Source organism: Triturus cristatus, chromosome 2_2 (genome assembly GCF_964204655.1).
Source record: "Triturus cristatus chromosome 2_2, aTriCri1.1, whole genome shotgun sequence".
NCBI lineage: Eukaryota > Metazoa > Chordata > Amphibia > Caudata > Salamandridae > Triturus > Triturus cristatus.
Genome location: NC_140582.1, coordinates 1,247,767,492 through 1,247,784,275, shown reverse-complemented (window position 1 = coordinate 1,247,784,275; position 16,784 = coordinate 1,247,767,492). Strand labels below are relative to the sequence as shown.

The following is a 16,784-nucleotide window of genomic DNA, read 5'->3' as shown; positions in this document are numbered from 1 at the left end:
CTCTACATATTGTACATTATGAATTGGTCTGTACTTGATGCCCAGTGAAAAACCATTGTATTGCGCAACTCAGGTGTTGCTTCTGGGTACCTCGGGTTCTTGGAGAACTACAAACCTACATAAACCCGCAACCAGAAGGGTCTAGTGGACGGAATGGTTATTGCTTTTGTAAATCAGCCATTGTGACAAAAAGTTACAGTTGAAAACGTTGTCACAAATGGCTGTTTTTTCTATATTTCTTTATTTCAACAGTTCGTTTCTTTGAGAAACCCATGAGGGATCTTCACATATAAGCCCTCGCTGAATTCAGAGATCTGTAGCTTTCCGGGCTCACTCGTGGTTTTCACGCTTCCACAAACTGGAAGTAGTTTATGAGCACAAAAAATAGGGAAAATGGTCGACCTCTTTGAAAAATACCAAAACTGTGGTATAATATATTTTTTATTTTTCATTCAGCTCTACATGTTCGTGAAAGCTGAGAAGACGGTGACTTGAGCTTAGCAAATCGCTCAGCGATGCTCTTTTTTAGGGGAAAAAAACGGGCACATTTATCTGGAGCATTTTGTTTCTATTTTTCCCCCAAACTTACATTTTAGCTATATTTTGCCTATTTTCTCGGTCCCTTCCAGGGAAATCCACAAACCGTGGTAACCTTTGGAATCCCTTAGGATGCTGGGAAGAAAGGTCACACGTTTGGCATAGATAATGTATGTGGAAATAAAAAGTTATGGAGTCCTGAGCTAAATTACCTGAACTAGCCAAAAAGGACGCCGCACGGGAGGAAAAGGCCCAGCAGTTAAGGGGTTAATCGATTGCCACAATTTTGACATACTAATTGAAAATTAATCTTTTCCTGATTGCAATTCTTCTGTATATTTATTTATCTCACATTTGCAAATGCAGAGTTTTTGCCTCTCCTTTTAACAACACCCTTGATGGAGCTACACACATTTGAAAATACCAGTATTAATATAAGATATTGTGTCATCCAGTTTTCATGCATATTCGTCCAACAATACCAACGCTGTAAGCAAATCAACAAAAGTGTTAACTCTTTCAAGCCCACCAACACATTTTTCAAGCCCTAATATTTCCAAAGCTATTGAACAGATTTTCACATAACCAACAAAATAAGTTCTGAGTAAATATCTTCTTTCATGCCAAGTTTGGCATAAACGTGGTCATTGGTTTTGGATGTAGGTGCGAGCAAAATTTCCTGTGGGGTCTTGAATAAAAAAACACATCTTTTTAAAAAAAAATGTTTAAACCCCTTCCACCTCCTTATTAAGGCCAAACTTACAGACACACAAAACATACTTTTAATTGGACCGTGTGAGTGAATCATAAGAACGCAGTTACTACTGTGTAGTTATAGTAAGGTCAGAGTTTCCATAAGAGATTGTTTTTCTTTTTTGCTAATAAGGTTGGCTCTATTTGACACATTTTCATGACACTCCAAAAAAGTTCATCCAGCTCCGCTCCTTCCTGGAACATTTTGGGGTGACAGACCAAGAGGGTTTTAGGCAAGGAAAAAGTGGGACTCGTTCCAAAAATTGCATTTTCCCATGTTATTTCCCATATTCAATTTTAGGAAGTGATACAGAAAGAATAGCATTCTGGAATTATACCAGAAGTTAGAACTTTAGTCAGAAAGCATGCTCCTCGTTATTTATTGTACATCGCTTCAGACGTTTTTAAGAAATTCGTCCTTAAAGAGGTGCTCTGGGTGGCCATGGAAGCGTTAAAATTTTAGTGATGTCTGGGTGGTTCGCCCCACAGGAGTTCTGCAGTACCAGTAAATTCATAAAATAATGGCCTCCGATGGGCACAGAGAGCTGTTCCACATCTGTCTTTTTGGGTCCTGCTTGAACAAACGATATGAGTGGCTGGGCACAACTTGAAGAAAGTTCCGTGATACATCAGTTCACCTTGGTATATATATTTGACACTCATAAACTTTTTAAAAATACTCAGTCACTGGATGATGTCATCAGCGATGTCACTGACCATGTCATGAGTGATGTAATATATGAGGTCATAAGCAGTGCATTGTGGGGGTGCGAGTTAAAGTTAGCTCAGCTAGCTATAACTGGTGAATTTCTCTGGTTGTATATGAGTGAATTGTCAGCCTAACTAGAACGTCCCTGTAACCTTTGTTTTTTTCAGTAATTATATATATCACCCTGGCCCTTTGGCACTCATGGGGGGGGACACACAGAGGGATTCACTCAGTGAAGCTTGCACGTTCCATGCAGAAATAACACTTGGTCAGCAGTACTGTAGTGTAGCAAAATATATAAATTAAATAATTAATAAACTTATGGGTTGGGTGTCTGCGGGGGGTTGGGCACAGGCCCTGGCCAGAGGCTATGATTGCATCCCAACCCCTCGCTGCACACGGCCGAAGGAGTTGTGCGCAGGCCCTGGCTGGAGACCAGGCTCTGCACTGCATTGCCAAAGACATCGCACTGGAGATTGGGTACATGGCCTGACCTCTGTCACCCTGTGTACATCAGTCTTAATATAACGTAAGCAGGTTTATGCTTTTTTGTCAACCTCACACTAAGGGCATGATTACGAAGTTGGATGGACCAGAGTCCGTCCGACATTGTTCTGGAAGTGGGACCGACCGACCGCCTGTTGGCGGTCCCAAACCAGCAATTAAGATACGACCGAACACTGTTTGGTCGCAATTCTATTCTTTACTACGGGAGCATGCGTTCCGAACTGAATGCATGCTCTCATTGCAAAGAGCAGAGGTGTAGTTCATCCCTGCACCCCGTGGTTGGATGTACCTCAAGGTGCCTGCCACCGGGTGCATGGACCATGAGGGGTGCCCCCTAGGCCACCATCCAGAGGCCTTGCACCCATTGGGGCCCTGCTGGGGCCCCCCAAAGTGGGTGGGATTTTCAGCTTTACTCTGTCAGAAAGGTTGGCTGTGGGAATCAGCTATCGTAAGCCCTCAGGTGGAAAGAGCCGCCCTTGGGATTACTGAAAGCATTCCGACTGGCGGACGGGCTCTCCGAAGCCAGTCGGTATGTCCGGTTGCATTACTTTCCAACTAACTCCATCCTAATGGGTCGGTCGGAAAAGGAATCCAACCACCTGATTAGGATGCGGTCGGAATGGCTCCATCCGATAGTCGGAGCCGTTTCCGTCCTCATCCTAATCAGGCCCTAGGTTTTTACTTATAACGGGGGATAAAGAGTTGATCGGTCCACCATGATGATGCAGGATCTCTCATGATCTGGACAGGTGCTGAATGTATATTCTTTGGTTACCTGCAGAGCAATTAGCAAAAGTAACATCAGGACTTCCCAAGATAGCAAAGTTAATGGTGCCTTCACACATTTTAGCTTTGCCATTAATGATCTTTCTGTGAACTTTTACAAGTTGAATTTTTATGTATTTACTCCTCCTTTTTATCTCTTTTCTATTTCCTCCCCTCCCTCTTTCTGTCTTTAAAATGCAGCTGGAATCTTCGACCCCTACATCCCTCCGGAGGGTGATGCCCGTATGTCGTCACTTACTAAAGAAGGTCTAAAGCAGCGGACTGAACAGCTGAAACAGAGTGCAGCTTCCCAGCTCGCGTATGTACTGCAGGGCCTTTTTTAGCCTTTCTTTCACACGTCCATTGTAACTAGTGTTTAGTATCACTGTTAAAAAATCAATTTGACATGCTAAGCGCTCAATTGTCAGTTACCTGACATAGTGAAAATCATCTTCTTCAGTGTCCTTACACCATATTTCTGCTAAAATACTTATTTGTGGAGGGTGGGGGCCTTGGCAGCGTGCGACCAAGACGCCCACCTGAGCGTTCTTTCTGGCCAATCGAGAGCGATTATGCTTCTTCTGTATTGTATCGATTATTTGTAAAGCGCCGCTGTCACTCCAAGGGAGCATCATGACGCCATGCGGGATAATACATATTGAACAGAAGGTACAGCAGCCTAATGTGAAAGATCAGATAAGTGAGAGGCACAGGGAGTCTGGGGCTCCAAAAATCCAGGTTTTCAAGGATTTCCTGAAGCAAAGTTCTGAATGCACGAGTCGGAGATAGCCAGGAAGTAGATTCCAGGCTTTGGCCCCGATGGTGGCTACTGATTTCCCACCCTTTGTTTTGCACCTGAAAGGTGGAGATTTTAGAAGATTCACTGATGATCTAAGGAGGTGTGTATTAACATAAGGCATAAACCTGGCCATTAACTATTTTGGTCCTGATACTCTAATAGCTCTAAGGGTGATTACCAGGATATTAAATAGCACTCTATTCTGAATGGATAACGAGTGCAAAGACTTTAGGGCTGCTGAGGCTGAAGAACAGCAAGGTAGTTTAAGCACTAGGCGTGCTGCCGCGTGTTGAACAGTCTGAAGATTTTTTAAGATTGACTTGTTCGTGCCTGCATAAAAGCTATTGCAGTAATCCAGGCTAGATGTAATTAGAGCAACAGCCACTGTCTTTCTTACAGTATGCGGGAGCAAGTCAAAGAACCTTTTTAGAGATTTCTAGAGCTTGTGGGTGAAGGGGATTTTCTTTTCTGTCCTCATTAAAGAAAGAAACTGAGTGGTCTTAAAGCAGTACCAAGGCACCCTCCTGGAACCGATGGAGGAGACACGCGACCCTGAAGATCTCTTTCCACCTCAAAAGGTACCTGGGGACGCGGACCGCATGACACTTGGGAATTTACCAAGATAGTATCAAGCCCATGGTTTCTGCATAAACCATCTTCCCAAAAACTCCCTTGTTTCATAATCATTGGACTTTTGTGTATACTAGGAAGTCATAGACCCCAAGTTATTAACCCACTCTTCCCATAACCCCCAGAATCTTGTTCTTTTCTTTGACTTACATCCCATGTCCAACTTATGGACTCTTTTAATCGAAGTGACCCAGTCTAAAAACTTTGGCAGATTAGGTGAGAGCCAGTTTAAACAGATTTCTCTTCTTGCCAAAAGAATTAGAACAAACAGAAGTGAAGCTTTAGCATTTGACAGTTTGTTATTAATACTGTCTTCAGGTAAAATCCCCAAAATAATTAACACCAGGCTTACCTTGATTTCTTGGCCAATTACATCTGAGATAGTCTTACCCACTTGCCTCCAGAAGCCCTGGATCTGAGGACACTGCATGAATATGTGCACATCATCCACGCAAGGCTTCTCTCCACCTTCCAGCTTGGAAAGCCTCTTCGGGGTCCAATAGGCTCTGCAGAGTGTGAACAGATGATTTCTCCTCAATGGTGCAACCTTGACAACCCTCCACAAAGTGCACAGTGATACTTGCCAGTAAGATGTGACATCGCTGGAAGGCAGTTCTCTTCTCCAGGGCTCCTCCATAGGCAATGGTGGTGGATCTTCTTTAATTAACAGTCAGTACCATTTAGACACTTCTTTGCTTTGGTGGCGAGGGACTAAAAACGTAACCTCCAGCTCATCATCTATAGCTCCATCTTTGCCCTGGGTTGCAGCCCATCGAAACAGTTGATAACATTTGATTCTGTATAGCCTATGATTTGTTTGTGAGTTCAACTCATCCCATGGCAGTAGTTTATTGTCTCTGAGTAATTGGCCCCATTTCTGATAGCCATGGTCCCATAGAGGGGCTGATAATCTGTAATTTAGGCAATCTGGGGTACCTGGAGAGATCCATATAGGAGCGTTTGAACAATAATATGGAATTCTAAAAAGCTTCCTCATCTGGAGCCATAGTTCACAAGACGACCGGTGCACCTTCAGTTTGACCTTTATAAAGTATCTGGGATGTCCGAATTTAAAAAGAAACCCGTCTTCCCCCTGGGGGACACTGTTTGACATGGCTACGAGGTAAGGCGGAAAGCAGGAAGAGTCAAGCAGCAGGGATCTCCTATTCTTAAAATGGAAAGCCCAGCTGTAAAAACAGAGGTCGGAGCTGGCTATTCCCCCGGTTGCTTTCTCACATCTTAATTTCTTCCATGTGATCCTGACTCCTTTGTCAGTGCAAGGAAAACTATTTATATCCGACTGAAGATTTTTTAAAGCGGCCGAGCTAAAAAATAAGGGGACTGTGTCAAGAATGAATGTGATCTTAGGCAAGAGAGACATCTTAAGAAGATTGGATCGACCAAATATTGATCCTAGAAGGTTGCACCAAGATCTTAATAGCGATCTGTCCTCTTTCCTTTTAACCTACAGATTGACCTGGGCCAATTTGTCAATGTCCTGAGTGATTTGAATGCCTAAGTATCTTATTTGATTATGAACCAAAGGCGAACTGGATTGCCAGTTCCATGCCATGATTTCAGTTTTTTTTGTAAATCTTTTTATTGAAACTGATTCGACAACATGGCATCACAGAGTCACAACAAAATTGGCAGCAAAACGACGGTTCGTCAGAATACATTAGCTTCATACAGTAGGAATTATTCGGCGAGGATGATTTCAGTTTATTGCGTATTAATTAAGTAACCAGATATCTTCCCAAAATCTTTCAGAAGTTGCTCCAATTTTGGCAGAATTGCTGGTGATTCTTTCGTGAAAATCATCAGATCATCGGCATACAAGGCCAACTTTTTTACCCATCTCCTATATTCAAATGGAGCAAAAAGCTCGCTGATCCTAATATTATGTGCCAGTGGTTCTATGTAAAGATCAAAGAGGAGCGGGGAAAGGGGGTAACCCTGCCTCGTACCTCGCTCTAAACTAACTAGTTTGGTTACATTTCCATTGACTATTATCCTAGCTGTAGGAGTTTTATAGATATTCCTAATAATCTTGGAGATGTTATCTACTAAACCAAACGCTTGGACTATATGGTGTAAACAAGACCAGCTCACCCAGTCAAATGCTTTAGCCGCATCAAATGCAAAAATCGTTAGCGGCAAATTGTTAGCCGAGGCAATATCGATTGCTCCTATCAACTCATGGGTTAAATCATGAAGTTGACGACCTCTAATAAACCCCTTTTGATCCGGATGAACTTAGTGCCCCATTATGTTATTCAGTCTCCCTGCTATAATTTGCGCAAACATTTTGTAGTCGCAATTCAGCAGGAAGATAGGTCTATAGGACTCACATTTTTATCTTTATTGGGCTTTAAAATCAAGGAAACCGCTGCCTCATTCCAGGAGCTAGGGATTGGAGAATTGTTAGAGAAAATGCTGTCAAATAATTTCTCCATAACGGGGGCAAGGGTCTCACTCGGAGCAATATGGAACTCGTTGGGGATAGCATCTAAACCTGCAGCACTACCTCTTTTTAGATTGTTTATTGTAGTTTTAGTTTCAAGTAGTGTGAACTTCCTATTTAACTGTTGAGCCTGGTCTACAGATAAGGGCTGTAAGGAAGCTTTATCCAAATAATTTTTTAATTGGGAGTCTGGGACTACTAGGTCTTCGGTATACAGTTCTTGAAAGAATAGTTCAAACGCTTTTTCCATATTAGCCCTATCTGATATCATCTCCCCTGTTTCTGTATTGCAGATCTCCTTAATTAAGTTTCTGGTTAGATTGACTTGAGATTTCCAGGCCAGAAGCTTCCACACCCTTCTCCATATTCATAATTAGCGAGTTTACTAACTTCCCACCTTCTTCTAGTGATAGTGTCGAAATAGTCGGATATATCTTACCCCTTAGCTAGTACCTCTGAGCTTTCCTCCCTCTGTTATGCATTTTTTTGATTGGCTGCTTGGTTAAGCGAGGCTCTAAGGATTTCGGCTTCCAATAACCTAAGTCTTTCTTTACCATCCTTGTTGATTTTAGCTGAAATGCTAATGATTCTACCTCTAATAAATGCCTTGTAGGCATCCCATATTACCTCCATTGGAGCTGACCGATCGTTCACTTAAAAAAAAAAAAAAAAAGTGTCCGTCTTTAACTGTTCTACTGCTGAAGCATCTTTAATAATAGCTTTATCGAACGTCCATCTTTTTATTTCCGGTTGACTAGAAAATGTTAAGTCTATCCAGACCGCTGAATGATCTGATACGTGTTCTGGGATGTGAGATACTGCACTAACATAACTTATCAGTCTGGAATCTATCAGCAAGTAATCAATTCTAGAACGATGGATGTTTTTTTTGTTATGAAAAGTAAAATTCTGAGGGACAGTTACGGTCCTATTTTTTACTCTCCAAATATCTACAAGATTCAGATCATCCATAGGGACTTTAATCAAGGAGCCCATTTTCGTGGGAACCATTCTCCTCCCCTTGGACCTGTCGAAAGGGGGGTTCTGTAAAATATTAAAATCACCGCCCATAATAATCCGTAACTTAGTTTCAAGTAGGTGATTATATATAGTTCTAAGAGTTGACTCATCATCTATATTAGGACCGTAGTATCCCACCAGAACCACCCACTCATTTCGTATTTTAATATTTGTTATAATCCAGCGCCCCCTGTTGTCTATCTTGGAGGAGCCCAGGATTGCTTTGGCAGATTTTTTGACAATAATGACCACACCTTTAGTACAATAGGGTTGTGTGGTGTGGAGCGAGTAGTGAATCTATCTTTGCTTAGCAACCGCCATCTCCCATTCCTTGACTGTGAGGTGAGTTTCTGTAGTAGGGGATCTCTGTGTATAGTCATAATCTATGAATAATCCCCGCCCATGTGCGGGGACCCCGGAGCAATCAAAAATATCTCTTAAGCTGTCCCGCATTTGCAAACCTGCAAAGACACTTAAGAGACAGACAAAATAATACAGCCTAATCACCACAAGGCTGCACTGGCCAGCACTTCCTCTGAAGTGAACACAAAAGCCAAAATAAAGTTGAAATGTCATTTTTATTCACATTTGACATGTTCCTTTATTATCACACACTCCCTTCACCAAAATCCCTTTAAACAATAGAGAGGAAGGGGTGGACAGACAAGCCCTATAGGCTGTCATTATGTGTCTGCTAAAGGGATACCGTGCCTTTAAGAAACTCTCCAGAGACCCCCGGTATCCCAGGATGCACAGCCAACACAAGTTACTTTCAGTTCTTTTTTCCGGCTCCTGCTAGCAGGACCCTGGAGCTTGAGCTCTACCCTTTTGGGTGGTTTAATTGATTAAAATCGGATTTTTTGGATTACAAGTGGTTTCATTCGACGTCTAAAGCCTTTGTCTACTACTGCCTGCAATCTGGAGCAGTTTTGGCCCACTCTCAGCATGGCTTTATTCGATAAATGCCCTGAGTGTGGGAGAAAGAAGGCTAAGACGGACCCACATGAGGTGTGTATCCTCTGCTTGTCGCCCTCACATGTCCCAGCTGCCTGTGACATCTGCAGCACCTTTTCGAAAAGGACCCTGAGGGACCGGGAGAAGACTCGCCTTCAGGGACAGGAGAAGCAGAGGACCGGTGAGACTTCAGGGCATGGAGGGTCCCATTCCCCCTCCTCCGCCCATGCTTCAGCCCCTGGAGGGACCTCCGGGCAGAAAAAGGAGCAGAAACGGCACCTACCGGCTGGTAGGTCGCGTTCGACGTCGAAGGCGACGACGTCGACGGCGAGAGAGAAGGCACCGGTATGTTCGCCGTCGATCCAGGGCTCTGGGTCGCGGCAGCCTCGGCGTTCGACGTCGAGGGAGGGGCCGGCGAGACCCGGGACCGGGTCGCCGTCGCAGGTGTCACGGTCGACGTCGACAACACATCGACGTCGTACCGAGCCCCATGGACTGCACTCGCCGCCGTCTACCCACGGCTCGACGCTGACGGAGTCGACGCCGAGATCCCGGCGCCCGCCGTCGAGGCGGAGGCGGTCGACGCCGAGACGCAGGTCGCCGTCGAGACACCAACGATCGACGTCGAGACATCAACGATCGACGTCGAGACATCAACGATCGACGTCGAGACATCAACGATCGACGTCGAGATACCAACGATCGACGTCGAGATCGCAGCAGTCGACGCCGAGGTACCGGCGGTCGACGTCGAGACGCCAGAAGTCGGCGTCGAGGAGACAGTCGACGTCGAGGCAGACACCCCGGCGACGGCGATCGAGGCGGGGCTCGACTCCGAGGAGGTCGACGTCGAGGAGACTTGGTTCGACGTCGAGAGGACGATCGACTGCGGGGCGGCACTCGTCGTCGAGGGCGAAGAGACGCCGTTCGAGGTCAAGGTACAGTTCGACGTCCCAGACATCGGGGAATACGTCCTCGGTGATTACGATCTCCAGTCGGGGATCGGGAAGGCGCGGACGTTCGCCTTCGGTGGCTTCCCCGCGGGACAGGCCCGCCAAGAAGAGGAGAGTGGCCGCGAGCCCGGACAATGACGATGGGGGCTCTCCGGCTAGAAGTGATGGGGCTTCAGACCATCTGACCCCGCTGCGTACCCAGCGGCCTCCTTTGCCTCCGGTGCCCGACCTTCCACCGGCACCTCCACCGGCGCCTGCACTGCCTCCTCCTCCTCAGCCTCCTCCTCTTCCTCCGCCTCCTCTTCCTCCTCCTCCACCTCCTCCGCTGCCTCTGCCCGTGCCTCAGCTGCCTGCCTCACCACCGCAGCCACCGCCTCCTCCCCCGAGGGTCCCTCACCGGCAGAGATCTCGCTCTCGCCCTCGCAGGCGATCACGGAGTAGGCGCAGATCCTCCACTCGCTCTGGACATGGTCGACGGAGGTATCGGTCCCGTTCCAGAGGGTCAAGGGGCTCGTACTCTCCGGGGGCTGGCAAGTATTCGCCCTCGCTGTCAGAGACGCCTCCTTCCCGCGTCTCTCCAGTGGATGACATTGCCACGTTCCAGGAGGTGTTGCTGAGAGGGGCTGCGAAGTTGGGGATATCAGTGACTACCCCTATTCCCACTACGTCTGTGATTTTTGAGACTTTGCATAAAGTACATCTGTCGCGCCCCCTCCTCCCGCTGGTCCCAGGACTGGAGGAACCTGCGATGGAGGTGTTCTTAACGCCGGCTGTGGTGAAGCCGGCGCCCTCGAGACTGTCAAAGAAGTACAGGGCCCCTGACTCGGATCCGGCGTTCCTCAGAGTGGACCCCCCACCGGATTCTGTTATCGTGGCAGCGGCTCGTAAGCAACACTCTACGACGCCTTCCTCCACGGCTCCCCCGGATAAGGAGAGTCGCAAAATGGACTCCTTGGGGAGGAGGATGTGCTCCACGTCGGCTACTACAATGAAGGCCGCTAGCGCCTCCGCTCTGTTGGGGCGCTATGACAGGTCTCTTTGGGACTCCCTGCAACAGTTCGCGGCCTCCCTGCCCAGAGACAAGAGGGAGGATTTTCAAGAGGTGCTGAACGAGGGCATGATGGTCTCTAATCAGATCATCAGTGCGGCGGGGGACGTGTCGTTGTTGGCGGCCCATGGGTACTGCCACGGCATACATATGAGGAGGCATTCCTGGCTGCGGCTGACTCCGCTCAAGCCGGAAGCGCAGCAGAAGATCGCCAATCTACCATTCTCTGGCACGACGTTATTCGGGTCGCATGCGGATGACGAGATGGCCCGCATGAAGGCTGAGGCGGAGACTCTGAAGGCGGTGGGGCTGGAGCGGCCTAAGGAGCAGCGGAGGTCCTTCCGTTCCTCGGGCAGGCGCTACACCAAGCAGAGGGGCCAAGGGCGTCAGTCGGGCCCCCAGCAACAGCCCCAGCAACAGCAGCAGTACCAGAGGCAGCCCTTTCAGAAGCGCCAGAGGGGCAGAGGCCAGCATCAGTCCTCGGCGGGGAACAAAGGCCCGTCCGGGTCGAAGCCCTGAAAAGTTACTTCCCCCTCATCCGTTACCCGCTCCGGTGGGGGGAAGTATTCAACACTACCTGGCAGAGTGGAGGACAATAACACAGGACAAGTGGGTGCTGAATATTGTTTGCAATGGCTACTGTCTTCGTTTCACCAGTTCGCCTCCACAGATTCCACCAGTGCGCTCCCTTTACATGGTGCGGGAGCTCCAGCGGGAGGCGGACGTTCTATTAAAAAAGAAGGCGATAGAAGCTGTTCCTTTGAGGCAAAAAGGAAAAGGTCTCTACTCACGGTTCTTTCTCGTAAGAAAAAAAGACAAGAACGAGTTCAGGCCTATTCTGGATCTGCGTCAAGCAAACAGGTGGATCCGCCGAGAAAAGTTCCGTATGTTGTCCCTGCATCAGATTTACCCTCAGTTGCATCGAGGAGACTGGCTGTGCGCCATAGATCTGCAGGACGCTTACTTTCATGTGCCGATCGCACCGAAGCATCGCAAATTCCTGAGGTTTCTGGTAGGCAACAACCATTACCAGTATTCCGTACTCCCGTTTGGCCTGAAGTCTGCGCCACGGACGTTCTCCAAGTGCATGGCAGTGGTCGCGGCACACCTGCGGAAGACCAAGGTGTTTGTGTACCCTTACCTGGACGACTGGTTGATCAAAGCGTCCACTTATCAGGAAGCCCAGTGCCATTTCAACAGGACGGCGGCTTTGCTTCACCGTCTGGGGCTGCACATCAACATGACGAAGTCAGTGCCGATCCCTGTGCAGTGTCTCCAGTACTTGGGGGCTTCAGTCAATACCTTGACCGCAAGCGTGTGTCCTTCGGAGGAGAGACGCTTATCGATCCGTGGGAAGGCTCTGCATCTCATCTCAGCCCGCTCTCCTACGGTGAGGACGGTGTCTTCATTACTGGGGTCGATGGCTTCTTGCATCTTCCTCACCCCCAATGCACGTCTGCATATGAGGCCCCTGCAGGAATGTCTGGAGGATCAATGGGACCAGAGGAGGGGGCGTTGGGAGGACAGGATCCAGTTGTCTCAGCACGCTCGGCAGTCTCTGAAATGGTGGTGTTCCCCAGTGAATGTCTGCAAGGGGACCCCTTTTCACAAGGACATTCCGGCCCAGACCATAGTGACCGATGCGTCTCTCCAGGGCTGGGGAGCGCATTCGGGCCCTCTTCAGATTCAGGGGATATGGTCGCAGATGGAGACGACCTACCATATCAACTTTTTGGAACTCAGAGCAGTACACTTGGCCTTGAAGGCGTTCCATCCCTCCTTCCGGACGTCCTCCCTGCTGGTTCAGACGGACAATACTACGACCATGTATTACCTCAACAAGCAGGGGGGCTCCCGGTCACGCACCCTGTCTCGGGAGGCACAGGCGATCTGGAACTGGCTGGTGGCCAGGAATCTGACGATCACGGCGACCCACCTGCCGGGAGTGCAGAATGCCCAAGCAGACGCGCTCAGCAGACTCGTTCAAGAGAACCACGAGTGGGTGCTAAACGACGACGTGCTCAGAGACGTCTTCGCAGAATGGGGCACTCCGGATATAGATCTGTTCGCCACGGCAGAAAACAGCAAATGCCGCGACTTCGCGTCCAGGTACTACCAGCCAGGGACGCAGGGGAATGCACTATGGATCAGCTGGTCCAACAGCTTTCTCTACGCCTTTCCGCCCATTCCCCTGATTCCGGCGGTGCTGATCAAGCTGTCGCAATCCAGAGCCAGAATGATCCTGATTGCTCCGGAGTGGCCGAGACAATGGTGGTTCACCGACCTTCTTCACCGGTCTGTTCTGCCACACCGGCGCCTGCCGTGCCGGCCGGACCTCCTCACGAAGTTCGGAGGGCAGATGGTTCACCCCAATCTCTCGTCCTTGAGTTTGGCAGCATGGCTCCTGAGCTAGTGCAGTATGGACACTTGAACTTGCCTCAGGACTGTATGGAGATCTTAAAAGAGGCTAAGAGACCGTCTACGAGGACCTCCTACGCCTATAAGTGGAAGAGATTCTGCTTATGGTGCAAGGCGAAGGACTTTGACCCTACATCCTGTAAAGAAGACGTTATTTTGCCTTATCTGCTGCAGTTAGCTCAGTCTGGGCTTAATTTCCAATCTATTAAGGTTCATCTCGCAGCTCTGACTGCGTATAGGAAGGGCCCTTCTCAAACCTCATTTTTTCAAATCCCTGTGATTAAGGATTTTTTGGAGGGTTTGCGTAAGGTGTTTCCCCCTGTTAGAAGGCCTTCTCCACCTTGGGAATTGAATGTGGTGTTATCTAGATTGATGAGGGAGCCTTTTGAACCTATCCATAAGGCTTCGCTGCAGCATTTGTCTTGGAAGGCGGCCTTCCTTGTAGCCATTACATCGGCCAGGAGGGTGAGTGAGATTCAGGCTCTGTGTTGCCAAGAGCCGTATACTGTTTTCCATGCTTCTAAAGTAGTGATGCGTACCCATCCTAAATTTTTGCCTAAGGTGATATCAGATTTCCATGTGAATCAGATGATAACTTTGCCTACGTTTTTTCAGCATCCTTCCTCTCCGGCGGAGAGGTCTCTGCATTCACTTGATGTGCGTAGGGTGTTGAAATTCTACCTGGATAAGACGAAAGATATCCGCAGGTCGGATCAACTGTTTGTTAATTATGGTTCGGTAAGAACTGGTTTAGCTACCTCAAAGCAGTCCATTTCCAGATGGATTGTTTCCTGTATTCAGCTTTGTTACCAAAAAGCTAATAAAACATTAGGGGGTAAGCCTACAGCACATTCGACTAGAGGAAAGGCGGCTACCACCGCTTTGCTTAGGAATGTTCCCATTGCTGACATTTGTAAGGCTGCCACCTGGAAGTCAGTCCATACGTTTACAAAGCATTACTGCCTGGACTCTGATGCTAGGGCAGATGCGCAGGTTGGACAGGCTTCGCTAAGGAATTTGTTTGCACAGTGATTTGTTGGTGTTTGGGCTTACTCCACCGCTTCTTGTTGGTTGGGATGGGCTTGCCATTCTATTCATAGATTATGACTATACACAGAGATCCCCTACTACAGAAGGAGTAGTTTCTTACCTGTAACTCCAGTTCTGTAGTAGGGGTATCTCTGTTATAGTCATAAGCGACCCTCCCTCCTCCCCGGTGGAGTAACCTGACGGTATCAGGCCTGTTGTTATACACCTTCAAAAAGAACTGAAAGTAACTTGTGTTGGCTGTGCATCCTGGGATACCGGGGGTCTCTGGAGAGTTTCTTAAAGGCACGGTATCCCTTTAGCAGACACATAATGACAGCCTATAGGGCTTGTCTGTCCACCCCTTCCTCTCTATTGTTTAAAGGGATTTTGGTGAAGGGAGTGTGTGATAATAAAGGAACATGTCAAATGTGAATAAAAATGACATTTCAACTTTATTTTGGCTTTTGTGTTCACTTCAGAGGAAGTGCTGGCCAGTGCAGCCTTGTGGTGATTAGGCTGTATTATTTTGTCTGTCTCTTAAGTGTCTTTGCAGGTTTGCAAATGCGGGACAGCTTAAGAGATATTTTTGATTGCTCCGGGGTCCCCGCACATGGGCGGGGATTATTCATAGATTATGACTATAACAGAGATACCCCTACTACAGAACTGGAGTTACAGGTAAGAAACTACTCCTTCTTGCAGAATCATAATATCAAAATTGGCTTGACTTGGGTATTGAAAATCCTCCTTCGTCTACTCGCTACCCTTAATCCATGTATATTCAATGTACCAATTCTGGTTTCAGCCATTTAAGCCATACCCGCACGCCTTATATTTAGACCGGGAGAGCGCATCCTGATTGCAGGCTATTCCTTTCTGGTTAGCAACCTCCTTAACAAAAATGTGTATACAAGGACTTTTTCTTTTTTTCCCCCTATTTTGTTCCCCACCCAGTGAAAAACTAACATTACTTTCTTCTCGTGTGTCCCCACCCTCTCCCCCAGGAACCCTCCTAAACCACATTGGGTATGATGTAAATTACCCTCTGTGAGCTCATTACCCACTCACCCCGGCAACCAATGCTTATAACAGACTTCCATGCAAAACTTCCCTGAGCTTTAATTTGATCAATGAAGATCCCTACCTCTTTGGGGTCTCTGAAATTAGACATTTTGTTTTTCCACATCACATTAAGTAGGGCACGAAACCTTAACTGTACAGAGGCACCCATAGATCTTAAAGTCGGCATGAATTTTCCTAGTTCCCATTGTCTGTCCTGTGTGATTCTTGAGAGGTCTGACTTTATCCAAAATACCCAGTCCCCTTTCGTGAAGGTGCCAGCTTTTAAGGCTTCAGATAGTACACGCTCTTTTAGAGCATATGTTTTAAAGTTTACCAAAATCGCCGGGAATTTTATCTATTTGGGTTTTTGGGTTTTTGGATATCTGATTCCAGTTCCTGAACATCCAAGGAGGGGATAAATTCTTTTAGCAAATTTATGACATGAAGGGGTGAAGGGATAATTCAGTATCAATTTTCACTCCTAGATTCTTGACTACATCTTCCGTGTCCGGTGGAGACCACTATCTTTAGGCCACCATAAGCTAAGCATGAAAGAGTTGGACTTTCTTAGTAACGTGATCTCAGTTTTATGGGTATTACATTTCAGGTGATTGCATTACATCCAGCGAATGACTTCTGTAGAACATAGTCGGAAATTCTCTTCCGCCTTGGTAGAGTACTTGTCTCGCACTAGGATTAACTGAGTATCATCAGCATAAGAGGTGGTTTCAATATTAAAAGATGATATCAATCCTATCCGGATGGCGGTGGGAGTGACCGCTCTTGACGTTGCGCACTTGGAATAACATCGTAGCAGCTATGGAGACCTCTGTCCCCTATCTAATTTGCTCCAGAAACACCGGAACTTCCATTCGGACGCGCTGAAGTTGCAGAATGCATTTCTTTCTATTTCAGCTGTATACAGGGTGATTACCACAACTTTGGGACAGTGGGTTTTCCCACTTAAACCTGCACCTTTTTATGTGACTATCCCTGGGAGGATTGTTTTGTTAAAACCAAAGGAAATGATGGACGGAGTGTTGAACATTGCAAGCACTCACACCCAGTCAACTGATCTGGGTTTAATCCATCACCGTTCTTTAGCCCACTCTGCCACCCCAGTTCAGACATGGCCA

At 47.3% G+C, this 16,784-nt stretch overlaps 1 protein-coding gene across 3 annotated transcripts in view; it reads left to right on the top strand.

Annotated features, from left to right (window-relative positions):
• The window catches only part of MRPL45 (mitochondrial ribosomal protein L45), a 156,490-nt gene that overhangs the window by 125,485 nt on the left and 14,221 nt on the right, over window positions 1-16,784 (top strand). For all 3 annotated transcript variants that reach the window (XM_085642943.1, XM_085642942.1, XM_085642944.1), the window contains exon 3: window positions 3,473-3,590. In XM_085642943.1, the coding sequence (XP_085499069.1) occupies window positions 3,473-3,590 (118 nt within the window). The remainder of the gene's footprint in view (window positions 1-3,472; window positions 3,591-16,784) is intronic.